The sequence below is a fragment of the Pongo pygmaeus genome, chromosome X, assembly GCF_028885625.2.
Source record: "Pongo pygmaeus isolate AG05252 chromosome X, NHGRI_mPonPyg2-v2.0_pri, whole genome shotgun sequence".
Classification (NCBI taxonomy): Eukaryota; Metazoa; Chordata; class Mammalia; order Primates; family Hominidae; genus Pongo; species Pongo pygmaeus.
This window is the reverse complement of record NC_072396.2, coordinates 105,000,304-105,024,209: the sequence shown is the minus strand read 5'-3', so window position 1 is coordinate 105,024,209 and position 23,906 is coordinate 105,000,304. Positions and strand designations below refer to the sequence as shown.

General features: G+C 41.5%; 2 protein-coding genes across 2 annotated transcripts in view; one reads left to right on the top strand and one right to left on the bottom strand.

The window, feature by feature from the left end:
• TRMT2B (tRNA methyltransferase 2 homolog B) overlaps nucleotides 1–21,654 on the top strand; it is an 87,041-nt gene extending 65,387 nt beyond the window's left edge. Inside the window, exon 14 of the transcript XR_008497100.2 lies at nucleotides 19,587–21,654. The gene's annotated coding sequence lies outside the window, so the exon portion shown is untranslated. The remainder of the gene's footprint in view (nucleotides 1–19,586) is intronic.
• On the bottom strand, nucleotides 1,500–12,874 carry ARL13A (ADP ribosylation factor like GTPase 13A). Its single transcript, XM_054471700.1, has 9 exons — nucleotides 12,774–12,874; nucleotides 10,801–10,873; nucleotides 10,352–10,422; nucleotides 6,378–6,627; nucleotides 5,389–5,494; nucleotides 4,734–4,900; nucleotides 4,006–4,096; nucleotides 3,732–3,912; nucleotides 1,500–1,970 (listed from the first exon to the last, which is right to left on the bottom strand). Exons 2-8 carry the CDS (start codon nucleotides 10,857–10,859, stop codon nucleotides 3,784–3,786), a joined length of 873 nt encoding a protein of 290 aa, XP_054327675.1. The 5' UTR covers nucleotides 10,860–10,873; nucleotides 12,774–12,874; the 3' UTR covers nucleotides 1,500–1,970; nucleotides 3,732–3,783.
• Nucleotides 21,655–23,906: the final 2,252 nt, after the last annotated feature.

The window sequence follows — 23,906 nt, the reverse complement described above, 5'->3', positions numbered from 1 at the left end:
GCACCCGGCCAGCATTTTTTCTTAGATAAAGCTTTCTCTTTCTTTCTGGCTTTAAGTAGCTCTAGAGTCAGAAAGATCGGGATTGAATTCCCTGCTCTGCTTTTTTTTTTCCTCACCCCCAAATTTTAAAATTCAATTTAATTTCTAAATTGATATATATGTACACATTTTGTGGGTACGTATGATAATTTAATACGTCGTATAATTTATGAAGATCAAATCAGTGTAATTGGGATATCCATCACCTTTAATATTTGTCTTTATGCTAGAACATTTGAGTTATTCTCTTCAAGCTATTTTGAAGTATACAATAGATTATTGTAGTCACCCTACCAATCTGTCAAACTGTATATATGTATCCATTAATCAGCCTCTCTTCATCTCCCGCCCAACCCCCACCACCCCGCACTTTCCTGTCCTTTGGAAACTGTCAGTCTATTCTCCATCTTCATGAGATCCACTTTTTTTTTAAGCTCCCACATATGAGAGAACATCCTGCTCTGCTTTTTGTAGGCTGTGGGACCTTGGGCAAGTTTGACTTTTCTGCCCCTTAGTTTCCTCATCTGTGAAATGCAGTCAGGTATAGTTCTTACCCCCAAGGGTTGTTGTGAATAAGATAATGGAAATAAAAAACTTAGCACTGTGGGCCGGGCGTGGTGGCTCATGCCTGTAATCCCAGCACTTTGGGAGGCCGAGGCGGGTGGATCACGAGGTCAGGAGATCGAGACCATCCTGGCTAACACGGTGAAACCCCGTCTCTACTAAAAATACAAAAAATTAGCTGGGCGTGGTGGCGGGCGCCTGTAGTCCCAGCTACTCGGGAGGCTGAGGCAGGAGAATGGCGTGAACCCAGGAGGCGGAGCTTGCAGTGAGCCGAGATCATGCCACTGCACTCCAGCCTGGGAGACAGCGAGACTCTGTCTCAAAAAAAAAAAAAAAAAAAAAAAAAAAGAACTTAGCACTGTGCCTGGCATCCAGAATGCACTCAATAAATGGTGGCTATGCTGCTCATGGTGAAGGTGATATAGATAGAGCATCCCTAATCTGAAAATCCAAAATCCAAAATCTTCTAAAATTAGAAACTTTTGGAGTCCTGACATGACACTCAAAGGACATGCTCATTGGAATGTTTCAGATTTTTGGATTAGGGATGCTCAACCAGTAAGTACATATAATGCAAATATTCCTAAATGAAAGTAAATCTGAAATCTGAAATGCTTTTGGTCCCAAGCATTTCAGATAAGGGATACTCAACCTATAGTAGTAGTAATGGTAAATAACTACTACCACTACCACTGCCACCCTTGGGATAGAGGGATCAATGCATTCAAGTGCCTACATTTTTTTGCATAGCTAACCAAAGTGTTGGTAGAGGCAGCAGTTGCTGTTCCTGAAGGGACAGCAAAGCAATTGTTCTGGGCTTCACAGACAGTATCTGGGGCTTTAAAACAAAGTTGTTTATGGAGGTATGACTGAAAATGATTCAGTAGAGCATAATTCTCAGCAAAGAAGTTCTATTTATTTTTGCCAATCCTTTTCTGCCCAAGAACCTTAAAGAAAAAAATATTTATTTCTAAATGAACCCTGTATTTCTAAGGCTCAATTTTGGTTGATCACCCATGACTTATTGTCCACAAGCTTTGTCAGCAGCATCTCGGTACAAAGATGTAAAGTCTCTGTTCTTTTTTACCAAGGTGGTCTTCATTCTCAATGGATGCTATCTCACTCTTCTTGAGCCTCTCAGTGAGTATAGGATTGATTTGATGGCTAGAATATAGATATACAGGAACAACAGGGGTTCTCAGGGATGTGATATTAGAGTAGGTGGAGTTGTATGGGGAGTGTAGAAATATTATCAAATGGAAATTTAAAAACCGGGTAGTCCTCATAGTTCTGGAGATGAACCTGTTTGCTGAGGGAGGCATATCAACTGTTTCTTTTGGTTTCCCTCTGTTTTTCTCTTTAGTAGTCTGTTGAAAGTAAAAAGAGAAAAAGGTCAGTTATTGTAAGTGAAGCCAAGTGCCAGGCTTCCTGTCCTTCCCAGACCATTTCAGGGTAGGAGGGTATTGGCCAGTTTCCAACAGGGTATAGACTGCACCCCATGAGGTGCCCATCCTCTGCCCTGGCCTCGTACTTTCTCTCACTGTTGCTCTCTCCCCTCTGCCCTTCATTTAAGTAGTATTAACTATAGGAACCAAAGGCTTATTCACAGGAATTTTCCAGTAACATCTTATCTATGTCCCAGGTATCCATTCTCTTTTTTGCCATAAGTTCTGGAGTTATAGAAAGGAAAATGGATTTAAATTTTGGACAAAGATTTAGGGGTAGTTATCTAAAAAAACACTTCCTCTTCTACCACTTCCTTCGCTCTACTCTCTGCTCTCATCCTCACCCCTTGTCCCCAGAGCAGTGTCTGTCTCCTTGTTAGTGGCCCAGGCCAAGTCCAAGCCCCTCCATGTAGGTGTAACAACCCAAAGCTCCAAGGTAGCCAGGGATATAAAAGGCCATGTCCCTTTCAGAGCTGAGATGACATTATAATATTGACAGTTGACAATCTTGGAGACTGGGGTCCTAAGGAATACTGAGAATGAGTGGCCAGTAACTACAGCCTTTAAGCCCTCATAGCTTTTTTTTTGTATTGGGAGAAATGATATCTGCTTATTATAAAAAAAGAAAATGTCTTTTTTTTTTTTTTTTTTTTTTTTGAGATGGAGTCGTGCTGTGTTGCCAGGCTGGAGTGCAGTGGCGCTGTCTCGGCTCACTGCAAACTCCACCTCCTGGGTTCAAGAGATTCTCCTGCCTCATCCTCCCCAGTAGCTGGGAATACAGGCATCCGCCACCGTGCCTGGCTAATTTTTGTATTTTTAGTAGAGACGGGGTTTCACCATGTTGGCCAGGATGGTCTTGATCTCTTGACCTCATGAACCGCCCGCCTCAGCCTCCCAAAGTGCTGGGATTACAGGCGTGAGCCACTATGCCTGGCCAAAAAGAGAAAATTTCTAATAAAACAAAAATCCAAAGGAAAGGCACCTTGGCCTTTTACATCTCACAACCACCTAGTATCTTTCAGTGATATTCCTCCAGGTATTTCTATATCTGTATATGTATCGTGCTATACGTGCTGTACTCTAACTTGCTGTTTTCCCTAACAAAAATGCCAGGTTGTGGAAAACTTTCCATGTCAGTAAATATAAGTCCACATTAGCCTTTTTAAAGTATGCATATATTCCATGGCATAGATGCATCCTAATTTATTTAGCCATTCTCCATTGTTGGACATACAGGCTGTTTCCCACTTTTAGTTATTGTACAGAGTGCTGTGATTAAATATCCTTGAGCATCGTTTTTTGGGTACTTGTGTAATTATCCTTGGAGACAGCTCAAGAATTGAGATTACTGGTTCATAGTGTATTCATGTTTTTAAAGTTCTTGATATATATATATACATATGAGATATATATCTCATATGTATATATATAAAGTTCTCGTACTTTCACTACTGGAATAATAAACTTTAAGATAACCCTATAGCCATCTAAAGATCTTGTGTCAACCAGTGCTGGGGCATCATGCTGGACTACCAGAAGGTGGTACCCAAGCACCCTTCCTGTACTTCTTCTGTTTCTCTTCTAATCACCAACCATAGAGTGAGGAAAGAAATTCAGGCTCAAAATTGGAATACTATTGTAGAAATTGTAAATTTTCTTCTCTAACCACTGATCCAGCATTACCTTCAAAAATATTGTCATCAACATATGGAGCTGGAGTCTATAAGCCACTCCTTCAATTGTAGCGAAGCTTTGTAGTATTCTGAGCTCTAGTTCTCCTAGAACATTCACCTTCTTTCATGGGTTCATCTAAAGCAAATGTTACTGACATATTCTTTTTAGACCGTAATCTTGTACCTTCTTTCTGTACAGCAAGAAGATGGTGGGGGGAAAGTTAGTTGGTGCCCACATGTTCAGGGATTGGTCACTGAGTATTAACATTTAAAGGGCCATTTACCTGTAGGATTGACTTTAGAGGCTTAGCTTCGATTGAGCATTGTTCCAGATGCTGTCTTTTCTCCTTTGACATTCCTGTTCTGGTGGAGAAGCTGGGGGAAGATGGAAAGGACAGCAGTAGTAGAAACAGACACACTTCAAGCTTCTTTATCTAATGCAGGCTACTACCCCATCCCTGCCATATGCCTTTGGGCAATGAAAGTGACAACAGAGCAAGAGGATGTTTAGGCCTTTTGCTCCTCAAAACTCTGATCAGCTCCTATTTTCTTTTTCTTTTTCCTCTTTTCAACATTTCTGTCCTCTCCCATCATTCCTCATTATTGGGAGGATTATAGAACTAGAGGCTGAGAATATTGAGTAGGTTCATGGCATTCATCCGTAGAATAATGCCAGTAGGCTCCTTAAGGGGCTCATGTTCCTTTTCTCCTCCACATGGCAAATCAGATATTAGAAACCCTGTTTTGGGGAAGCTCTAATGCTGATAGGTTGGCTTACCTTTATGAAAATCATTCCCCTCATATGACCACTCAAGTTATGCCAGGGATGGGGTATACCTAACAATGTTGAAGTGTTGGTGGGCACTGCCCTAGCCCCATTTGAGCCAATGATATCAAGAGGCTTGCTCAATGCCACCCAGAATCCAAACACCTCCCAGAACTCCTTGCTCGTAAGAAAGACTGATCCCTGCAGCTTTTCTTATCAGTAAATCTCATAGAGGCATCTCAGTACCTGTGTGATGAGCATCTTTCTCCAGAGCCTATGTTATTCTTGGAGATTGAGATGCTCGAGGTAGGTGGTAGTTGGCAAGTATCAATGACAGCTAATAGCCAGCGCAGTCCTTCAACTATGGGTTGATGGTTTCTTCTCTCAAGGTTTCTGATGGCTGAACATGGCTCCTGTGACAAAAGAGAAGAGAAGGCTGCAGACCTGGAGCCTGGGACCCCTGGGGCCTGTAGAACCAGTCACTCTCATTCAAAGAGTGAAGGAACACATAAACTCTGCTATGCCTAGAGAGGCTCTGAGACTTCTAGGAGACACTCAGCATTCACATCTGAGAAGGCAAATGACAGACATAAAATCTGAGGTCCTTTAATAAAGTGGTTATGGTGTCTTGGGTGTGTGACCTTGAGCAAGTCACATAGATACTCTGAGCCTTGGCTTTTTTATCCATAAAATGGGGATATTCATGTGTCCACTTTACAGAACTATTTTGAAGGCAGAATGCAATATTTATTATCACCATCAAGTCAGGAATCACTGTGGGTGTTGCCTGACAGGGAGAGACTTTGCCCCAAACCCAACATATGGGACTGATTATAGAATGGGCCAAGGGCTGCATCAGCTGGGCTCCAGAGGAAGAGGGAAGGAAGAGGTTGACACTTACTACTCGGCATGGGCACTTACTCTCTTTCACTAGCTTCTTTAGAGGTAGATAGTCAATAATATCACAAGGCATGAGGGCTTTCTTCTTGTCTTGTTTGTTTGCTAAGCTAAAACAGAGCATATGAGAGAGGGAGGAAAAAAGAGTGGAAGAGTGAAACCAAAATAGAAGCAAAAGGCGAGAAAAGAAGGGAAAGAGGAGGAGAACAAATTCTACTATAACTGCTACATATCCAGGAATTAGGTTTAAAGACATACCTAATGAGATGAGCTAGACATTTTTCTAGCCAACTTTCAATGATGGAAAGTATAGCACAAATCATTTGAATCCAAGATAGTCCCCCCAGGGCTCATTTCTCACTTCCCCTACATTATGCTATCAAACTTTAATTAGAATTGCTAACTGGGCTATGAACAGATTTGGAGTTTTTACATCCTTTCCCAAACTCTGTTCATGCTCTAGTTGGGGTTGCTAATGAGGAATGAAAGAAGCATAAAGGGAGTTGGGGGCGGGGATGAGAATTGACTGGCCACCTGCATTATCGCCCTGGAATAAGTGCTAGTTATGTAACTTTTGAGCAATCTGATCAGAGAGGAGGTCATTGGCATCAATTATACAAGATAGGAGTTCTTTGCTATCATGAGGTTTCAGGATCAGAGACCGAAACCAGAAAAGATGATAAGCAAATTCAGGAAGGTAGTCTTCAGGAAGAGTCAAGGGGTGGAGGTGGTGGATACCACTTTTCATTTCCCTTTGATGCTTCCCTTCAAAATTACGTTTGTACAGTCAGGTAACATGTCCCCCATGGCAGTGTGTGGTAGAAAGTAGCTCTTGAGAACAGACCCCAGAAAATTGGGCCACTCTACCTCATTGAGCCTAAGGGAACAGGAGGCCTAGCTGGGTGTGACAAAGGGACCACCCCACCCTTCATTTCTATACATTTAAGGGTACAAATTGGGAAGCAGAAATAGGACAGAAAGGCAGAATCTTACAGTAAGATGGGTTTCCCTGCCACTCTTTTATCAGACAGCAGATGTGTTAAGATGATCTTCACTTCCTGCATGCGTCTTATGTCACTGGAATCCAGGACAAAAACAAGCCCATGGGCCTGTGCATAGTAGTTTGGCCATGCTTCCCGGCCCTTCAGGTCTCCATTCAGGTCATAGATGGAAAGTTCATACTCATCTAACAAAAGTGTAGTCAGTTCCGATTTCATGCAATGGTCTGTCTTACTGGGAAGTACTATGCATAGGGGAAAAGAGGAGAAGCAATCACTTAGATCGAAACTCCATACTCATCTAACAGGAGTAGAGTCGGTTCCGATTTCATGCAGTTGTCTATCCTACTGGGAAGTACTATGCAGAGGGGAAGAGAGGAAAAGCAATCACAAAGTAGGGAAATATAGTTAGATCAAATAATTTGTTGAACCCTGACTAGAGCCTGCTCTGAGAAATCCCACTGAAGCATCCTGCCAACCTGCCCATACTTGGGGGCTATCTTCCTAAATCATCGCTTTACCCATGCTATCCTCTTCTGGCTCAGTAACCTTTAGTGAGTGTCCACTGCTTCCTGATATAATACAGACTCCTTCACCTCCTAACCTGCCAGACCTATCTCCTAGCGCTGTAACCTAACGAGTGTCCACACTGTCCCTAGTACATACCCAATCTGTTCTTCCCTTGGTTCCTTTGCCCTTACTTCTCCCACTGTACATCAATGTCTTGCTCTGTCTTGCCCTGGGATGTTACAAGATGCCATTCTCTCTGCCTAGAACACTTCTACTCTTTGCTTAGTTAATGCCTATTTTTTTAAATGTCAATTCTGATCTTGTTTATTCTAGAGTTTTCCCACACACCGGCCATCTGGGTAAGGTACCTTTCTTCTGAGTTTACTATTGTCATAGCACATATTACAGTGTTATAAATTCTATGGTTTATTTATCTAGGTTATAAACTGCAACAGGACAGGAACCCTTTCAATTTTATTGAAATTTATTCACCATTACATTCATGATGCCAAGCACATTCATTATTGAATTAATCTGATAAATGAATGAATGAACAGGAGGTTCTTCTCTCCCACCCTTCAATACCCAGCTCAAGTACTGTTTAGGAAGACTTCTCTGGCCTGTCCACTTCTCACTTCTCTCTCTCTTTCTTGTTGAGCACATGGTCTGCTGAGCTGGTCCTTCACCTCTTTTTTTGCTTGCTTTGTCTCTCCAACTAAAACATAAGCTATATGAGGGAGGATGTCTGTATTACCTTACACACAGTAGGTGTTCAATAAATGTTTATGGTGGTTGTTACTGTAGATGAGGGTATGAAGTTGTCTCCCACATATCTCTTCCAAGAAACCATGCTAGACTTAGACACATTTTCCTTTGAAAAGCTATAGCCAGAACACAAAATCTCATAGGGAATTCCATACCTCATTCAGCTCCCATAGAAATGGAGTTGAAAACAGTAGTCTTGGCCGGGCACGGTGGCTTGCGCCTGTAATCCCAGCACTTTAGGAGGCTGAGGCGGGCGGATCACCTGAGGTTAGGAGTTCAAGACCAGCCTGGCCAACATGGCAAAACCCCATCTTTACTAAAAATACAAAAAAAAAAAAAAAAAAAAAACTTAGCTGGGTGCGGTGGCACACGCCTGTAATCCCAGCTACCTGAGAGGCTGAGGCAGGAGAATCACTTGAGCCCTGGAGACAGAGGTTGCGGTGAGCTGAGATTATGCCACTGCACTCCAGCATGGGGGACAAGAGTGAAGCTCTATCTCAAAAAAAAAAAAAAACAATAAAAAACTAACAAAAAAAAGAAGGAAAATGGAAAACGGCAGCCTTTATATGCATTCCAGTCTGTTGAACTGACCATTCTAGCCTAGCTCTCTTCCCACATTAGTAGCAAAATGACTTTATACATTCTCTGCACCCATACCTGGGAGCACTAAGACTAGAATTCATAACTTCTTATTTGAAGTCTTAGATCTGCTTGTGACATTTTCCATAGCATTGCTAAAATGAGTCATTAACGTGAAAAGTTAGTAATATGCTTTTGGGTCTTTGGAAATGAGAATACATATGTATGTGTGTATATGTATATATTATTATTATGTTTAAATGTGATTTTTATAACATCTCTTCTGATTTCATGTTAGGCAATGAACTTTTAAATTATAGTTTTCAGATAAAATAATTTTCAGCCAAAACTTTGATGTGACATTTGCTATATCTGTATTAGACTACTCAAAAATAACAAGTGGGCCAGGGACAGTGGCTCACACCTGTAATTCCAGCACTTTGGGAGGCCGAGGCAGGAGGATTGCTTGAGCCCAGGAGTTTCAGACCAGCCTGGCCAACATGGTGAAACCCCATCTCTACTAAAATAAAAAAAAAATCGCCAGGTGTGGTGGTGCACACCTGTAATCCCAGCTACTCGGGAGGCTGAGGCATGTGAATCGCTTGAACTTGGGAGGTGGAGGTTGCAGTGAGCTGAGATCACACCACTGCACTCCAGCCTGGGTGACAGAACAAGACTCTGTCTCAGAGAGAAAAAAAAAAAAGCAAAGAAAATGGCAACATGTTGTCTCAGGTGAATGGTGGAATGGGGGAGAATATCCATTCCATGAATATTTATTGAATACCTACCTGAAAATGCTAAAAGGCCACAGGCTAAAGATACAGAGAGGAAAAAATCCATTATTTCTCCTCAAGAGGCTCACAATTTAGGGGATGGACTTGCAATTGCCTGATGATGTTGTAATAAGTGCATGCCAGAGCGATGCATGGAATAGAGTGGGAGCTGAGGAAGGAGGGCACTGATAGGGAAGGCATTCCTGAGGTCAAGCTGGGCTGTGACTTGAGGCTTTTGATTTAGCAGGTAGATAATGGTGGAGGTAAAATGCTAGGTAGTGGGACAGCATGTACAGAACTAGAAAAGGGGGATGGCAAGTCATTTGTTGTGGCTGTATCAGAGGGCATGTGCAGAGAGCATGGGAAATGAAGTTGGAGAAGGACTCAAGGACCAACTCATAGAGGGTTTTGTGTACTGCTAAGAAACTTAAGTTTTATCTTGGAGATAATGGCATTGAACAGTTTTGAGCAGGGAAGTGCCATGATCAGCTTTTGTATTAAGTCCTTCTGGTAGCTATGTGGATTGAATACTGGGGAGACAACTGGAGATGACAAGATCAGCCAGAAGGCTGTTGCTGTAGTTCAGGGAAATTGATGAGCACTTCAGGTAGGTCAGTGGCAGAGGAGTCAGGTTAGGCTTTTTTGTTCAGGGATGCCAGGTTAGATAAAACTCAACCACGTCATCATACTACTTCATTTATCCAATGAACATGGATGGAGGGCATCCTGTGACAGACAGTGCTGGCTTCTTTGATTGGTCCTTAATAAGTAGTATAGTAGCTTTCTGAAATTCTGTGTAACTGCTTCTTGAAATGTCAAGATACTGAACTAGAGACCTGGTATTAAACTTGCACGTATCGGAACTGACAACATTTCTCAAGCTCCAACTCTCTATATTAGCTGTCACAGAATTTCATGTTATTAAACTTCTTTATCGTCCCACACTTGTCTCTCTTATCTAGACCAAATTCCACTTTAATTGAGCCCTGAAACTAGACATCATTTCAAACATCCTATCCTTCATAATTGACTGCAATGCTTTACATAGTTTGAACTCATGCCTACTGACCCTATGAAAGGACTTTCAATTAGGATATCTTGTAAAGGAAGCAGGTGACAGACATTACATAAACAGGCTGTTTATGTAATGTGGGGAAGGGAGGGAGGGAGAGAGAGAGATAGAGTGTGTGTGTGTGTGTGTGTGTGTGTGTTAGGAGGTGTTTATGCACAAAAAGAGGGAAACTGAGGGCCATGAAGTAATGCTAAGAAGGAATGATTATTTCACTGGATTCTGGGGTCCATGGGAGACCCACGCCAGTATCTAATGCTCTTAGTTCCTTACATTTTTGGAATGCCTCCACAAGAACAGTTTTGCCTGAGTTGTTCAAGCCAATGATAGGGATGGCCACATTCCTGTAAATGAAAAAGAAAAATGAGCCCAAAGTCTTAAAACAGGTAGGTTTTAGGCTAAACAGAGAGTTATACTCTTCCTTATTGTTTGGGATTCTGCCTGCAGTAATCTCAATGTATGTACCATAAAAGGCCCAGCCAAAGCAGTAGAAGGTGGTATGGGAGCCCCTCACCAAAGCCGCCAAGGATGCTTTTCTTGCCTGATTCACTTAACCTTGTACAATTGGCCATCCCTCCTCAACCTTGCCCCCAATCTTACAAACACTGCTTAGTCACTTCACCTAACAATATATATTATGAAGATTTGTCCCTTGAGGGACTATGGGCAGATTTGTGGGAGGAAATAGTGGAATAGGCCTAGGGAAATAATTGTAATATTACCTTCTTTTCTCTTCTGTTGTCTTTAGCCAAGAGCAGCAGGAGGACAAAAGCCGGAACATGATTCATCTTAGTTCTTAAATATTAAGAGAAGAAAGAAAATAAGAAATAAGTCCCATTATAAACACTGAGCCTTTAGTCAGCTTATGACTAAACAGGTGCTGATAAACAGAAAGCCTGGGATTGTTAGAAGTCTATTACTTCATTCTATCCAACTGTGTCTATAAATGTCATAGAAGGAGGAACTGGTTATTCTCAACTGCAGTGACAAGTTCTGTGCTAATGAGTAGCTTTCTTCAAAATGGGGTGATTTCTTAGTATAGCAGCCTACACAGACATAATCAGATGTGGCGTATCCCTTCAGCCATAGTTCATCCTTGTTAAGAATATCTGTATTCAACCTTGTGGAGGTTGGGATGATGCCTAAGAGAAGAACCAACTTAGGCTTCTAGAAGGACCTATTGGGAGACCTGTTCCAAGTACCAATAATGTCTCTTCTTCAAAGATATGGGCATTGGTGACCCACTATTAGAGATTTTATACAAGTTTTGGATCTGTCAGGGACCGTAGAGATCGTCTAGTCTGGATTCAAACATTAATCCAGGTGTCCCATCCCCAAAGATTGCCAGGGAGCTGCATAAGCTTCCCAGGTGATGTCAATGCGCAGCTGGATTTGGAAGAATAATTTACGCAATCACTTCAAGGTTCATCCTTGGAAAGTGGATTATTTCCACTTTTTGGCTCTTATGAATAATGCTGCTATAAACATTTGTATATAAGTTTTTGTGTGGATATGTTTTCTTTTCTCTTGGGTATATACCTAGGAGTATTACTGCTGGGTTATGTAATAAATCTATATTTAACCTCTTGAAGAACTGCCAGGCTGTTTTGCAAAGTGGCTACAACATCTTACATTCCCACCAGTAATGCTTGTTTTTTGTTTACAGCTATCCTAGTGGGTGTGAGGTAGGTATTTCATTGTGGTTTTGATTTACATTTTCCTAATGACTAATTATGGTTGACCCTTGAACAACATGGGTTTGAACTGCATGAGTCTACTTATACCAGGCTTTTTTTTTTCAACCAAATGAGGATATTTGTGATTGTGAAACCCACGTATATGCAGGGCTAACTTTTCATATACATGGGTTTCGCAGTGCCAACTGCAGGATTTGAGAATGCACAGATTTTGGTATATGAGGGGGTTCAGGAACCCATTTCCCCCGAGTTTACTGAGGGACGACTGTATGTTGAAGCCCAAAACTGGAGGAAGCCCTGGTTGGGTTAGCAAAGTACTTCAGTTAATGCTTCGATGGGCTTTGCTTAGCTATCTGATGAGCACAGTTTATGTGCCAGCTTATTAATGGATTTATCAGGATTCTGCAGAGTCATCCAGTCATTTACTGTTTTGGAGAGTTGCCATTCCAAAATACTAACATTTCATAGCATTTCTTATAGCACAGCTCAGACCCTAGGAGATCATTAGGTTTCCCATAAGGACCTCCTGGAGAATGGCTCTGGCTTATGCCAGACAAAAGAGAAACCTTATATATGGCCTGTGATCAAAACCAGCCTTACTCCAGTTTTGCCATGAAGCTGATATGACCAGGAGCCTGAAACATCAGAGCCTAATTGTCTGGGTTCCTTAATAGCCATCTCCCTTGGAGAAGAGGCCAGTAACCGCTTCATGTCTGTTTCCTAATAATTGGCAGAGCCTTCTAACTTGATGTCAGGCTCTCTGTGTTTGTCAGTGCCACCAAGAAGTGTCAAATAGGCATCAGACAAGTTCTTCCTTTATAAGGAAAGGTAGGTATGATAACCCAACTGGGAAAATGATTGAATTAGGGATTGCTGGACTGATCCTTTATTTCTAGTGCCTCTTCTGGGTAGCCTGAAGTGAAATCACCTCAACTAAACCTCATTTCCAAATTTCTTATCTTATCTGTAAAATGAAGATAGTGACATATTTTGCTTACCATGAGGTGGTTATTTATCTGATAAGTTGATTCTTTTTGGATGGAAGACATAAGATATGCAGAGTAATAGGAAGATGCATTGAGCTTTCTAGCCTTCTTGTCAGATTAACACAGCTCAGGTTGTCCACTTATAAAAGCTATGGCAATGTCCTAATAATGGTTGTCAAGGTACTGACATGTCTGTGGCAACCACTACCTGGTTCATAGCAACCAAACTCATATCTCCTTACCTTGTATGATTATAGATAATTACTAAAGGAACTTTTAGTCATCATAGTTTTTATTAATTTTACAAAATATTTATATAGAATTTACTTTGTGCCAGGGCTCATTAAAGCACTTTATACACATTAATTCATTTAATCCTTACTACAGCATGACAAAGTAGGGGCTATCATTCCTACTTTTCAGAGATGAAGTTGTTCACAAAGGGGTTACATAACTTGCCAAAGGTTACCTAGCTAATAAATGGTAAAGCCAGAATTCAAACCTAGGCATTCTGGCTTCAGGGTCTGTATTAGGTCAAAGGTCTTGCAGACCTCAGGTACCAGAGAAACTGCCTCTGCTCTGCGTATCTCTATCTCTTCTAGCCAAACTGTATCATACTTAGTGAACTTTTTATAAAATGCTTTATTTTTCAGAATGGTTTTAGATATACAGAAAAATTGCTAAGACAGTACAGTGAGTTACCATCCCTAACACCCAATTTCCCTCATTGTTAACATCTTACGATGCTGTATTTGTTACAATTAATGAACCAGTATTAATACATTGTTATTAACTAAAGTCCATACTTCATTCAGATTTCCTTAGTTTTTAACTTAAGCTTCTCAGATTTTGTTTTGTTTTGTTTTGTTTTTTGGAGACAAGGTCTGGTTCTGTGGCCCAGGCTGGAGTGCAGTAGTGTGATCATAGCTAACTGCAGCCTCAAACTCCTGGGCTCAAGCAATCCTCCTGCCTCAGCCTCCCAAGTACCTAGGACTGCAGGCATGCACCACCATCCTTGGCTGATTTATTTTTTATTCTTTTTAGAGAAGGGTCTTGCTATATTGCCCAGGCTGGTCTTGAACGCCTGGCCTCAAGTGATCCTCCCACCGTGGCCTCCCAAAGGGGTGGAATTATAGGCATGAGATACCACATCCAGCCACTGTATTTGTCTTTGATGACCTTGACAGGAGTGTTCATCAGGTATTTTGTAGAATACCCCTCACTTGGTGTTTATCTGATGTTCTTCTCATGATTAGACTGAAGTTATGTGTTCTTGGGAGGAAGGCCACAGAGGTAACGTGCCATCCTCATCATATCATATCAAGGATACATGCTGTCAACATGACTTATCACTGATGATGTTAACCTTGATCACCTGGCCGAGGCAGTGTTTATCGGATTTCTCCACTGTAAAGATACTCCCCCTACTTTCTATCCTGTACTCTTTAGAAGGAAATCAGTATGCATTGGCCACACTTATAGAATGGGGAGTTATCCTCCACCTCCTTGAGGTGGAGTATCTACAAAAGTTGTTTGGAATTCTTCTGTATGGGGGGGGGGTCTGTCTATTCTTATACATTTGTTTATTAAATCATTCATTTATACAGTACGGGCTCACATATATTTATTTTATCCTCTGATTATAATCAATACCTCTTTATTTTCTTGCTCAAATTGTTCCAACTTTCGCCTGGGGAGCTCTTTCAGTTGACTCCTCCCTCTGACATACTCTCATCATTGTAGGTTTTTAAAAATTTTTATTATTATTATTATTTTTTTTTGAGACGGAGTCTTGCTCTGTCACCCAGGCTGGAGTGTAGTGGCATGATCTCAGACCACTGCAACGTCTGTCTCCCGGGTTCAAGCAATTCTACTGTCTCAGCCTCCCGAATAGCTGGGACTACAGGCGCACACCACCACGCCCGGCTAATTATTGTATTTTTAGTAGAGATAGGGTTTCACCATGTTGGCCAGGCTTGTCTTGAACTCCTACCTCAGGTGATCCACCCACTTGGCATCCCAAGTGCTTGGATTACAGGTGTTAGCCACCACATCTGGCCTACATACTTACTCTTAATTCTAAATTTTGAATTGGATCTCAGACCAGGCCTTCAGCTAGGGTGACTTATGTATCTATTTGACCAGAACAGACTTGATGTGTGTTTTCCCCCAAGCCCATGGCCAGACTTGTATCCTAGCCTGTTTTCTTTCTTTCTTTCTTTTTTTTTTTAGACCAAGTTTTGCTCTTGTCGCCCAGGCTGAAGTGCAATGGTGCGATCTCGGCTCACTGCAACCTCCACCTCCCAGGTTCAAGCGATTCTCCTGCTTCAGCCTTCTGAGTAGCTGGGATTACAGGCATGTGCCACCAAGCCTGGCTAATTTTTCTGTATTTTTAGTAGAAATGGGGTTTTGCCATGTTGATCAGGCTGGTCTTGAACTCCTGACCTCTGGTGACTCCCCCGTTGGCCTCCCAAAGTGCTGAGATTACAGGCGTGAGCCACTGTGCCCGGCCTCCTGGCCTGTTTTCTTATGGTGTCTGGGCTTAGAATGGTTTTTACATTCTTAAAGGGTTAAAAAGAAAAAGAATATATGACACAGATCGTATGTGTCCTCTAAAACCTAAAATATTTACTATCTGGCCATTTTTAGGAAAAATTTGCCAACCTCCATCCCAGAATCATTACTAATAGTGCCTCCTTTCATTCACAAAAGTGTCCAGGCTTGGATGATACTCTATATGAACACTTATCTTTATCTGAATGAGGCACTTTACAGTCCTTTGAAAGGCCTCAGCTGAAGGCTTTTCTAAATATGTAGATTGATTTTTGGCCAACTGGAGGTTGCGTTTTCCCCTTCTTTTCTCCATACTTGCCATCCAAGGGGAGCTGTCTATAGCTGAGATCTTGTGCTAGCCATCAAGGGAAGTAACCCAGTTGATACCGCTGTTTTTCTGTCATCCCCAGAAATGTGTTAGGTAGAGGAATAATTTACTGTGCCTTTCCCCCATCTTGATTTAGTTGTTTTCTTATTTTATAGATGACTCTGAATTCATGTTATTTTCTTTGGTACCTGCTTAGAAGTATGGAGGAAAAGTTTTGACTGAAGAAGGTGAATGGAAATGTGACTGAGACAGGAAACGTGACTGAGACAGGCTAAATTCTGATTAGACCTTGTATTAGGCCATTCTCACACTGCTATAAAGGAATACCTGAAAAGAGTTTTAATTGGCTCTCAATTCTAGTGGCTGTACAGGAAGCATGGCACCAACATTTGCTCGGCTTTTGGGGAGACCTCAGGGAGCTTTTACTCGTGGCAAAAGGTGAAGCTGGAGCAGGCACATCACATGGTGAAAGCAAGAGCAAGAGAGTTGGGGGGATGTGCCACACACTTTTAAAAAACCAGATCTTAGGAGAATTCACTCACTATCATGAGGCCAAGCCATGAGGGATCCAGCCCCACGACCCAAATGCCTCCCAGCAGGCACACTTCCAACATTAGGGATTACATTTCTTTTTTTTTTTTTGAAACGGAGTTTCACTCTCGTCACCCAAGCTGGAGTGCAGTGGCGTAATCTCAGCTCACTGAAACCTCCGCCTCCTGGGTTCAAGCAATTCTCCCGCCTCAGCCTCCCAAGTAGCTGGGATTACCAGCACCTGCCACCATGCCCAGCTAATTCTTATATTTTAGTAGAGACGTGGTTTCACCATGTTGGCCAGGCTGGTCTCAAACTCCTGACCTCAGGTGATCCGCCCACCTTGGTCTCCCAAAGTGCTGGGATTACAGGCGTGAGCCACTGCGCCCAGCCAGGGATTACATTTCAACATAAGATTTGGGTGTACGAATATATCCAAACCATATAATTCTGCCCTGCCCCCTCAATTCTTATGTTCTTCTCCCATTTCAAAATACAACCATCCCTACTCAATAGTCCTGCAAAGTCTTAACTCATCCCAGTATTAACTCAAAAGTCTCAATTTCAAGTCCAAAGCCTCATTTGGAGATAAGTTTCTTCCACCAATGAGCCTATAAAATTAAAACAAGTTATTTACTTCCAAGATACAGTGGAGGTACAGGCATTGGCTAAACATTCCTGTTCCAAAAGGAAGAAATCAGCCAAAAGAAAGGGGCTACAGGCCCTAAGCAAGTCCAAAACCCAGCAGGGCAGTCATTAAATATTAAAGCTCCAAAATAGTCTCCTTTGACTCCATGGCCCACATCCAGGGCACTCTGGTGTGAGGAGTGGGCTCCCAAGGCCTTGGGCAATCCATACCCATGGCTTTGCAGGGGACAGCCTCTGTGGCTGCTCTCACGGGTTGAAGTTGAGTGCCTGTAGCTTTTCCAGGCTCAAGGTCCAAGTTGCTGATGGATCTACCATGCCAGGATCTGGAGGATAGTGACCACCTTCCCACAGCTCCACTAGGCAGTACCCCATTGGGGATTCTGTATGGGCCCTCCCACCCCACATTTCTGCTCTGCACTGCCCACTATAGTAGAGGTTGTCTGAGGGCTCTGCCCCTGCAGCAGGCTTCTACTTAGGCACCCAGGCTTTCTCATACATCTTCTGAAATCTTGGCAGAGGTTGCCAAGTCTCCTTCACTCTTGCACTCTATGTGCCCACAGACTTAACACCACATGGAAGCCACCAAGGCTTATGGCTTGCACCTTCCAGAGTGGTGGCCCACACCGTATCTGGGGCCCTTTGAGCCAAGGCTGGAGCTGGAGCAGCCTGGATGCAGGGAGCAGTGTCCCGAGGCTGTGCAGGGCAGCAGGGCCCTGGGCTGGCCCAGGGAACGTTATTTTCTCTTAGGCCTGCAGGCCGGTGATGGGAAGGGCTGCCTCAAATATTTCTGAAATGCCTTCAAAGTCCTTTTCCCATTGTCTTGGCTATCAGCACCTGGCTCATTTTTAGTCATGCAGAACTCTGTAACAAGTGGTTGGATCTCTGCCGCCTGCTTGGATCCTTCCTCCAAAAAAGCTTTTTCTTTCTTTGCACGTGGCCAGGCTGCAAATTTTCCAAATGTTTACACTCTGCTTCCCTTTTAATTATAAATTCCAACTGTAAGTTATTTGTTTGCTCCTGCCTCTGAGCATAAGTTATTAGAAACAGGCAGATCACATCTTAAATGCTTTGCTGCTTAGAAATTTCTTCTGCTAGATACCTTAAGTCATCACTCTTAAGTTCAAACTTCCACAGATCCCTAGGGCATGAACACAATACAGCTAAGTTCTTTGCTAAGGCATAACAAGGGTGACCTTTGTCCAGTTCCCAACAAGTTCCTTATTTCCATCTGAAATCTTGGCAGCCTGTACTTCACTGTCCATATCACTATCAACGATTTGGTCACAACAATTTAACTGGTCTCTAAGAAGTTCCAAACTTTCCTTCATTTTCCTGTCTTTTTTCTGAGCCCTCTGAACTCTTCCAAACTCAACCCATTACCCAGTTTCAAAGTTGTTTCCACGTTTTCTTTATAGCAGTGCCTCACATCCGGTACCAATTTTTTGTGTTAGGCCGTTCTTGTGTTGCTATAAAGGAATACTCAAGACTGGGTAATTTATAAAGAAAAGAGTTTTAATTGGCTCACAGTTCTACCAGCTGTACAGGAAGCATGGCACCAACATCTGTTTGGCTCTGGAGGAGACCTCAGGGAGCTTTTGCTCATGGCAGGAGGTGAGTGGGAGCTTGCACATCACATGGTGAGAGTAGGGAGGGAGATGCCACACACTTTTAAACAACCAGATCTCACGAGAATTCACTCACTATTGCAAGGACAGCACCGAACCATGAGGGATCCACCCCTATGACCCAAACACCTCATACCAGGCCCCACCTTCAACATGGGGATTATATTTTAACATGCGATTTAGAGGGGATAACATCCAAACCATATCAGACCTCATGCAAGGTAAAATATTAGCAATAACTGGGATCATTTTCTTGTTACTAATTGGCTAACATTAGATTGGTTAACATGAGGATTGGTGAAGAGCAGGCTTATGACGAGATTGGATCTAAGCAGATGAGCATATATGGTATTATTTAATATTATCTTGACAATTAGTAGAGATAGAATCAGCGAAGAGTGAACAGAATTGCCTAGTGTTATGTGTCATCAGGAATAAATTATAGCTTTTAAACTGAAATATTAGAGGGGCATAAGTAAATACAGCAGTTCCCCCAGTGGGTATAGTTTTGTTGGTTGTGGGATTCTACTGATCTGACCCTGGTATGACACTTCCCTTTTAACCCAACCTGAGTTACCTATTAGGGTTCTTTCATGACTCAGAAAACAAAGCTATTTTTCTTTTTTTTTTTTTTTTTTGAGATGGAGTCTCGCTCTGTCACCCAGGCTGGAGTGCAGTGGCGTGATCTCAGCTCACTGCAAGCTCCACCCCATGGGTTCACTCCATTCTCCTGCCTCAGCCTCCCGAGTAGCTGGGACTACAGGCACCCACCACCACGCCCGGCTAATTTTTTTTTTTTTTTGGTAGAGACAGGGTTTCACCGTGTTAGCCAGGATGGTCTCCATCTCCTGGCCTTGTGATCCGTCTGCCTCAACCTCCCAAAGTGCTGGGATTACAGGTGTGAGCCACCACACCTGGCCCAGCTATTTTTCTTTTGCACCTTTTTTCAAATGTTTTTATTTTATTTTCTTATATTTACCACCAACCTAGTAGTACTGCCTGTCACAGTATCTCTAGGTCTCTGATTTATTGGTCTTTTAGTTTTATTGATCAATTCTGCTGGGATTTTTTGACAATTTACTTTCTATTTCATAATTTATTTTGTTTTTGTAATATTCATTTATTTATTTATTTATTTAGAAATGAGGTCTTGCTATGTTGCACCAGTTGGCTTCAAACTCCTGGGCTCAAAGTGATCCTTCCACCTCAACCTCCTGAGTAGCTGCGACTACAGGCATGCATCAGCAAGCTCGGCTATTTTTATGGGATAGTTATATTTCTGCAAAACATAATTAACCCTTCTAATCTATAAACATGTATATATATTTGTTTATGTCTGTATGAGCATGGAGAAATGATTTGACAACATCAGAACAACATTTGTTACCTTGGAGGGGCAGAGGTGGGAAAGCAAAGTGGAATAGTGAGGAAGATTATTATTATTTTCTTTGTTTTGTTCTAGTGGTTATTTTTAATAGTTGATAACTGTGGATTGTTGTGTAATATTATAAAAAAGAGAATTTAGAAACTACCCGTATCTCTCAGATCTATGGCTCTCATCTACCTGCAAGTTCCTATCACCTCTTCCCTGCGTTTCTGCAATAGCCTCATTGCATTTCTATTTTTGCCCTTTTCCAAATATTTTCCCATCTAATAGGCAAGATAATTCTTTGGAAACCGAAATGAGAACATGGCACTCTCTTGGTTAAAAACCTTCAGTGGCCGGGCATGGTGGCTCATGCCTGTAATCCCAGCACTTTGGGAGGCCGAAGCAGGTGGATCACTTGAGATCAGGAGTTCGAGACCAGCCTGGCCAACATGGTGAAACCCTGCCTCTACTAAAAATACAAAAATTAGCTGGACGTGCTTGCTTGAACCTAGGAGGTGGAGGTTGCAGTGAGCCAAGATTGTGCCACTGCACTTCAGGATGGGTGACTGAGTGAGACTCTGTCTCAAATAAATAAATAAATACCTTCAATGGCTTTCCTTATACTTTGAATAAATTTCAAACTTCCTTTCTCATGCTAAAATGCCCTGAGCAATCTACACCTACCCACCTCTCAAGTTCCTCCTCTTTGTTCCAGCTTTCCCCATGCCCACTGGACTCCAGCCCCAACTGTTAGCTACTGGAGTAGGAACAACTACATAGTCTTGCCTCAGGGCCTCCTTATATCCTACTCCTTATATTCTGCCACCTGTTCTCTGCCTCAGATACTCTCTTCCCACCCTTTATTTAAAAAAATTTTTTTTTTTTTGAGACGGAGTTTCATTCTTGTTGCCCAGGCTGGAATGCAATGGCCCAATCTTGGCTCACTGCAACCTCCGTCTCCTGGGTTCAAGGGATTCTCCTGCCTCAGCCTCCAGAGTAGCTGGGATTACAGGTGTGCATCACCATGCCCGGCTAATTTTTTATTAGTAGTAGAGACAGGGCTTTACCATGTTGGCCAGGCTGGTCTTGAACTCCTGAGCTCAGGTGATCCACCTGCCTCAGCCTCCTAAAGTGCTGGGATTACAGGCGTGAGCCACCGTGCCCGGCCCCACCCTTTACTTTAGTAGCCCTTTCTTATCTTTCAGTGCTCGATTTAAATGTTACCTCCTCAAAGAAGCCTTCCCTGACTCATCTTGGTTCATCTCCCCTTTCTATCTCTGCTATTTTTAACAAGTTTTTAAATATAAAATAAAGCACAGTTAGAGAAAACTACACAAAACAAAGCTTGAGGAGTTATTTTAAAGTGAACACCCTTGGAACCACCACCCAGGTCAAGAAATAGAATGTTGTGAGCCATCCCAGAGGCTCCTCCATTTGCCACATTCAAATCACAGCTCCCTCCTTCCCTGCAAAAGTAGCCATGATTCTGACTTTTTTTTTTTTTTTTTTTTTTTTGCTAATTATTTCCTTGTGTTTCTTTATGGTTTTTATCATCTATGTATGTATTTCTAGACAGTATAGGGTTTTTAAAAATATATTTTCTTAGTGGTTACTATGGGGACTACAGTCAGCATCTTGAATTTATAACCCTCTAGTTTAAATTGATACCAGCATAGTTTTAATAGCATATAAAAATTCTGTTCCTTTGTAGCTCCACCCCACTTTGTTGTCACAGCTTACATTTTTGTACGTTGTATGCCCAGTAATATAAATTTAAAATTATTTTTAAGCATTTGCTTTTTAAATCATGTAGGAAATAAAATGGAGTTACAAACCAGACTTGCAGTATTACTGGCTTTTATTTGTATGCAGTTACTTTTACCGGAGATCTTCATTTCTTCATATGGCTTCAAATTACTATCTAGTGTCATTTTGTTTCAACTTGAAGGCTTCCCTTTAGCATTTCTCACAGGGCAGGTCTACAGGTAACGAGCTCCCCTAACTTTTGTTTGCCTGGGAATGTTTTATTACTCCATTTTTGAAGGGCAGTTTTGCTGGATATAGAATTCTTTGTTGATAATATTTTGTTTTCTTTCAGCACTTTATTATTTATTTTTTAATAGAGACAGGGTTTTGCCATGTTGCCCAGGCTGGTTTTGAACTCCTGAGCTCAAGCAATCCACCCACCTCGGCCTGGGATTACAGGTGTCCACCACTATGCTCAGCCTCTTTTGAAGCAGTTTATTTTTATTTTTATTTTTATTTTTATTTTTATTTATTTATATTTTTTGAGATGGAGTCTTGCTCTGTCGCCCAGGCTGAAGTACACTGGCATGATCTCTGCTCACTGCAAACTCTGCCTCCCAGGTTCAAGTGATTCTCCTGCCTCAGCCTCTCAGGTGGCTGGGATTATAGGCCTGCGCCACTATGCCTGGTTAATTTTTGTATTTTTAGTCGGGCCGGAGTTTCACCATATTGGCCAGGGTGGTCTTGAACTCCTGACCTCAAGTGATCCGCCCACCTCAGCCTCCCAAAGTGCTGGGATTACAGGCATGAGCCACCGTGCCTGGCCTAAACCTCTTTTCTTTGTAAATTACCCAGTCTCAGTCATTTCTTTATATTAATAGCAGTGTGAGAATGGACTAATACACAGACCTACACAATAATTTGTGAATAAGATTTGCTCTGCTGTCTCTGGAACCAGAGAACAGGGTCTTAAACTGGGAATGCAGGCTGCCATCTTCTAAACCACCATCAAGCCAGAGGAGTGGGGCAAGGATGAGTAAAAATGCCACAAAGCTCTCCTGCCATTTTAGTTTCTTTTTTTGTTGTTGCTTCAGTGTTCACATTTGACTGTTTTTCAAAGTCCTGAAAAAGTTGGCTTTGACGGTTTCTGTTTGTTTTGCTATGTTTCTGTGGAGGAATAGGAGTTTAGAGCTACCTAATCTGCTATTTTGCTGATGTCACTCCCCTATATACTATAGTATTGCCCATTTTTTAAAAACTTGATATTTCAATATCTCTCTTAATCTGGTTTCCTATCTCTTTTATCTTTTCTTTCTCTCTAAAAATTATCACATATTAAAATTGACTTTTTAAAAACACATCTATACCATTTTTAAAAATTTATTTTTTCTGGTAATAAAATACTTTATTGGTACTGTTTAATAAACGTCGAAAACATAGTAACATTTCCATTGGTTAGCTTCCATCTTTAAACTAAAAGCCAGTTTAAAAACAACAGGAGGAAAAGTAAACTCATTTGATTCTCTCAAAAAACAAGCTGTAACTTACCTTTGCAAATAATTACGTTATCTCACTTTAAATATTATAATTCACTGGTCTTCATAATACATAATTGTATTAATATATAAAAGGAGACAGTGGTCTGATTTTGCAGAGAACATTTCACACATCTTTAAAAAAATCCCTAAACACTACCACAACTTAAAACTTGTAAGAATAATTAGGTAAGAGTTATTATAATATTGAATTAATATAGCACCTAGAAATTTGAAATTTGTAATATTTCAGATGATATGATTTACTGAGAAAAAGAGTAATGATTTTTCTTCAGTGAATTTTCAGGGGTTTACATACTAATAGAATTCAACATAGGTCTCTTTTAAAAGCCAAAAGTTAAAAAATTTATGCATGCTAGGAATTGACCTGATGGTAACAGATCCATGTGTGACAAATAATGTAGTGCAGTCCTATCTGAATATAATTTCTTCTTCACTTTGTCTCATTAATTTATACCTCAAAACATTCTATATGCAAGTGATATATTTCTCTAAAACATTCCATATTTCAGATTTCCATTCAGACTATCTTCCTCTCCTCCTCCCTTTTCTCAAATCAGTGTGATCTTGTGGTATACCATTTGCTTTTTCTCCCCACAATGAAACTCTTTTTTCAACTCAAAGTATTATAGTAACGCAAATACAAATGTAGCATATATTAATATATTAGAAAAAAGGAAAGCAAATACATATGGGTCCATGCCAAATGAGAAAATCGAAAGCAAAAACAAAACCTTGCTATGCTCATCTATTCTGAACCACCATGGGAAGATCCTGATGTAGCTAGCA

Excerpts from the sequence above, each read along its gene's own strand:
- ARL13A (XM_054471700.1), bottom strand. The coding sequence starts at position 10,859 with ATGTTCCGGCTTTTGTCCTCCTGCTGCTCTTGGCTAAAGACAACAGAA. Across the intron at positions 10,423-10,800 it reads ACAACAGAAGAGAAAAGAAG|GAATGTGGCCATCCCTATCA; the intron begins GTAATATTACAA and ends TTTCATTTACAG. Across the intron at positions 6,628-10,351 it reads TGTGGAGGCATTCCAAAAAT|TACTTCCCAGTAAGACAGAC; the intron begins GTAAGGAACTAA and ends CCCTATGCATAG.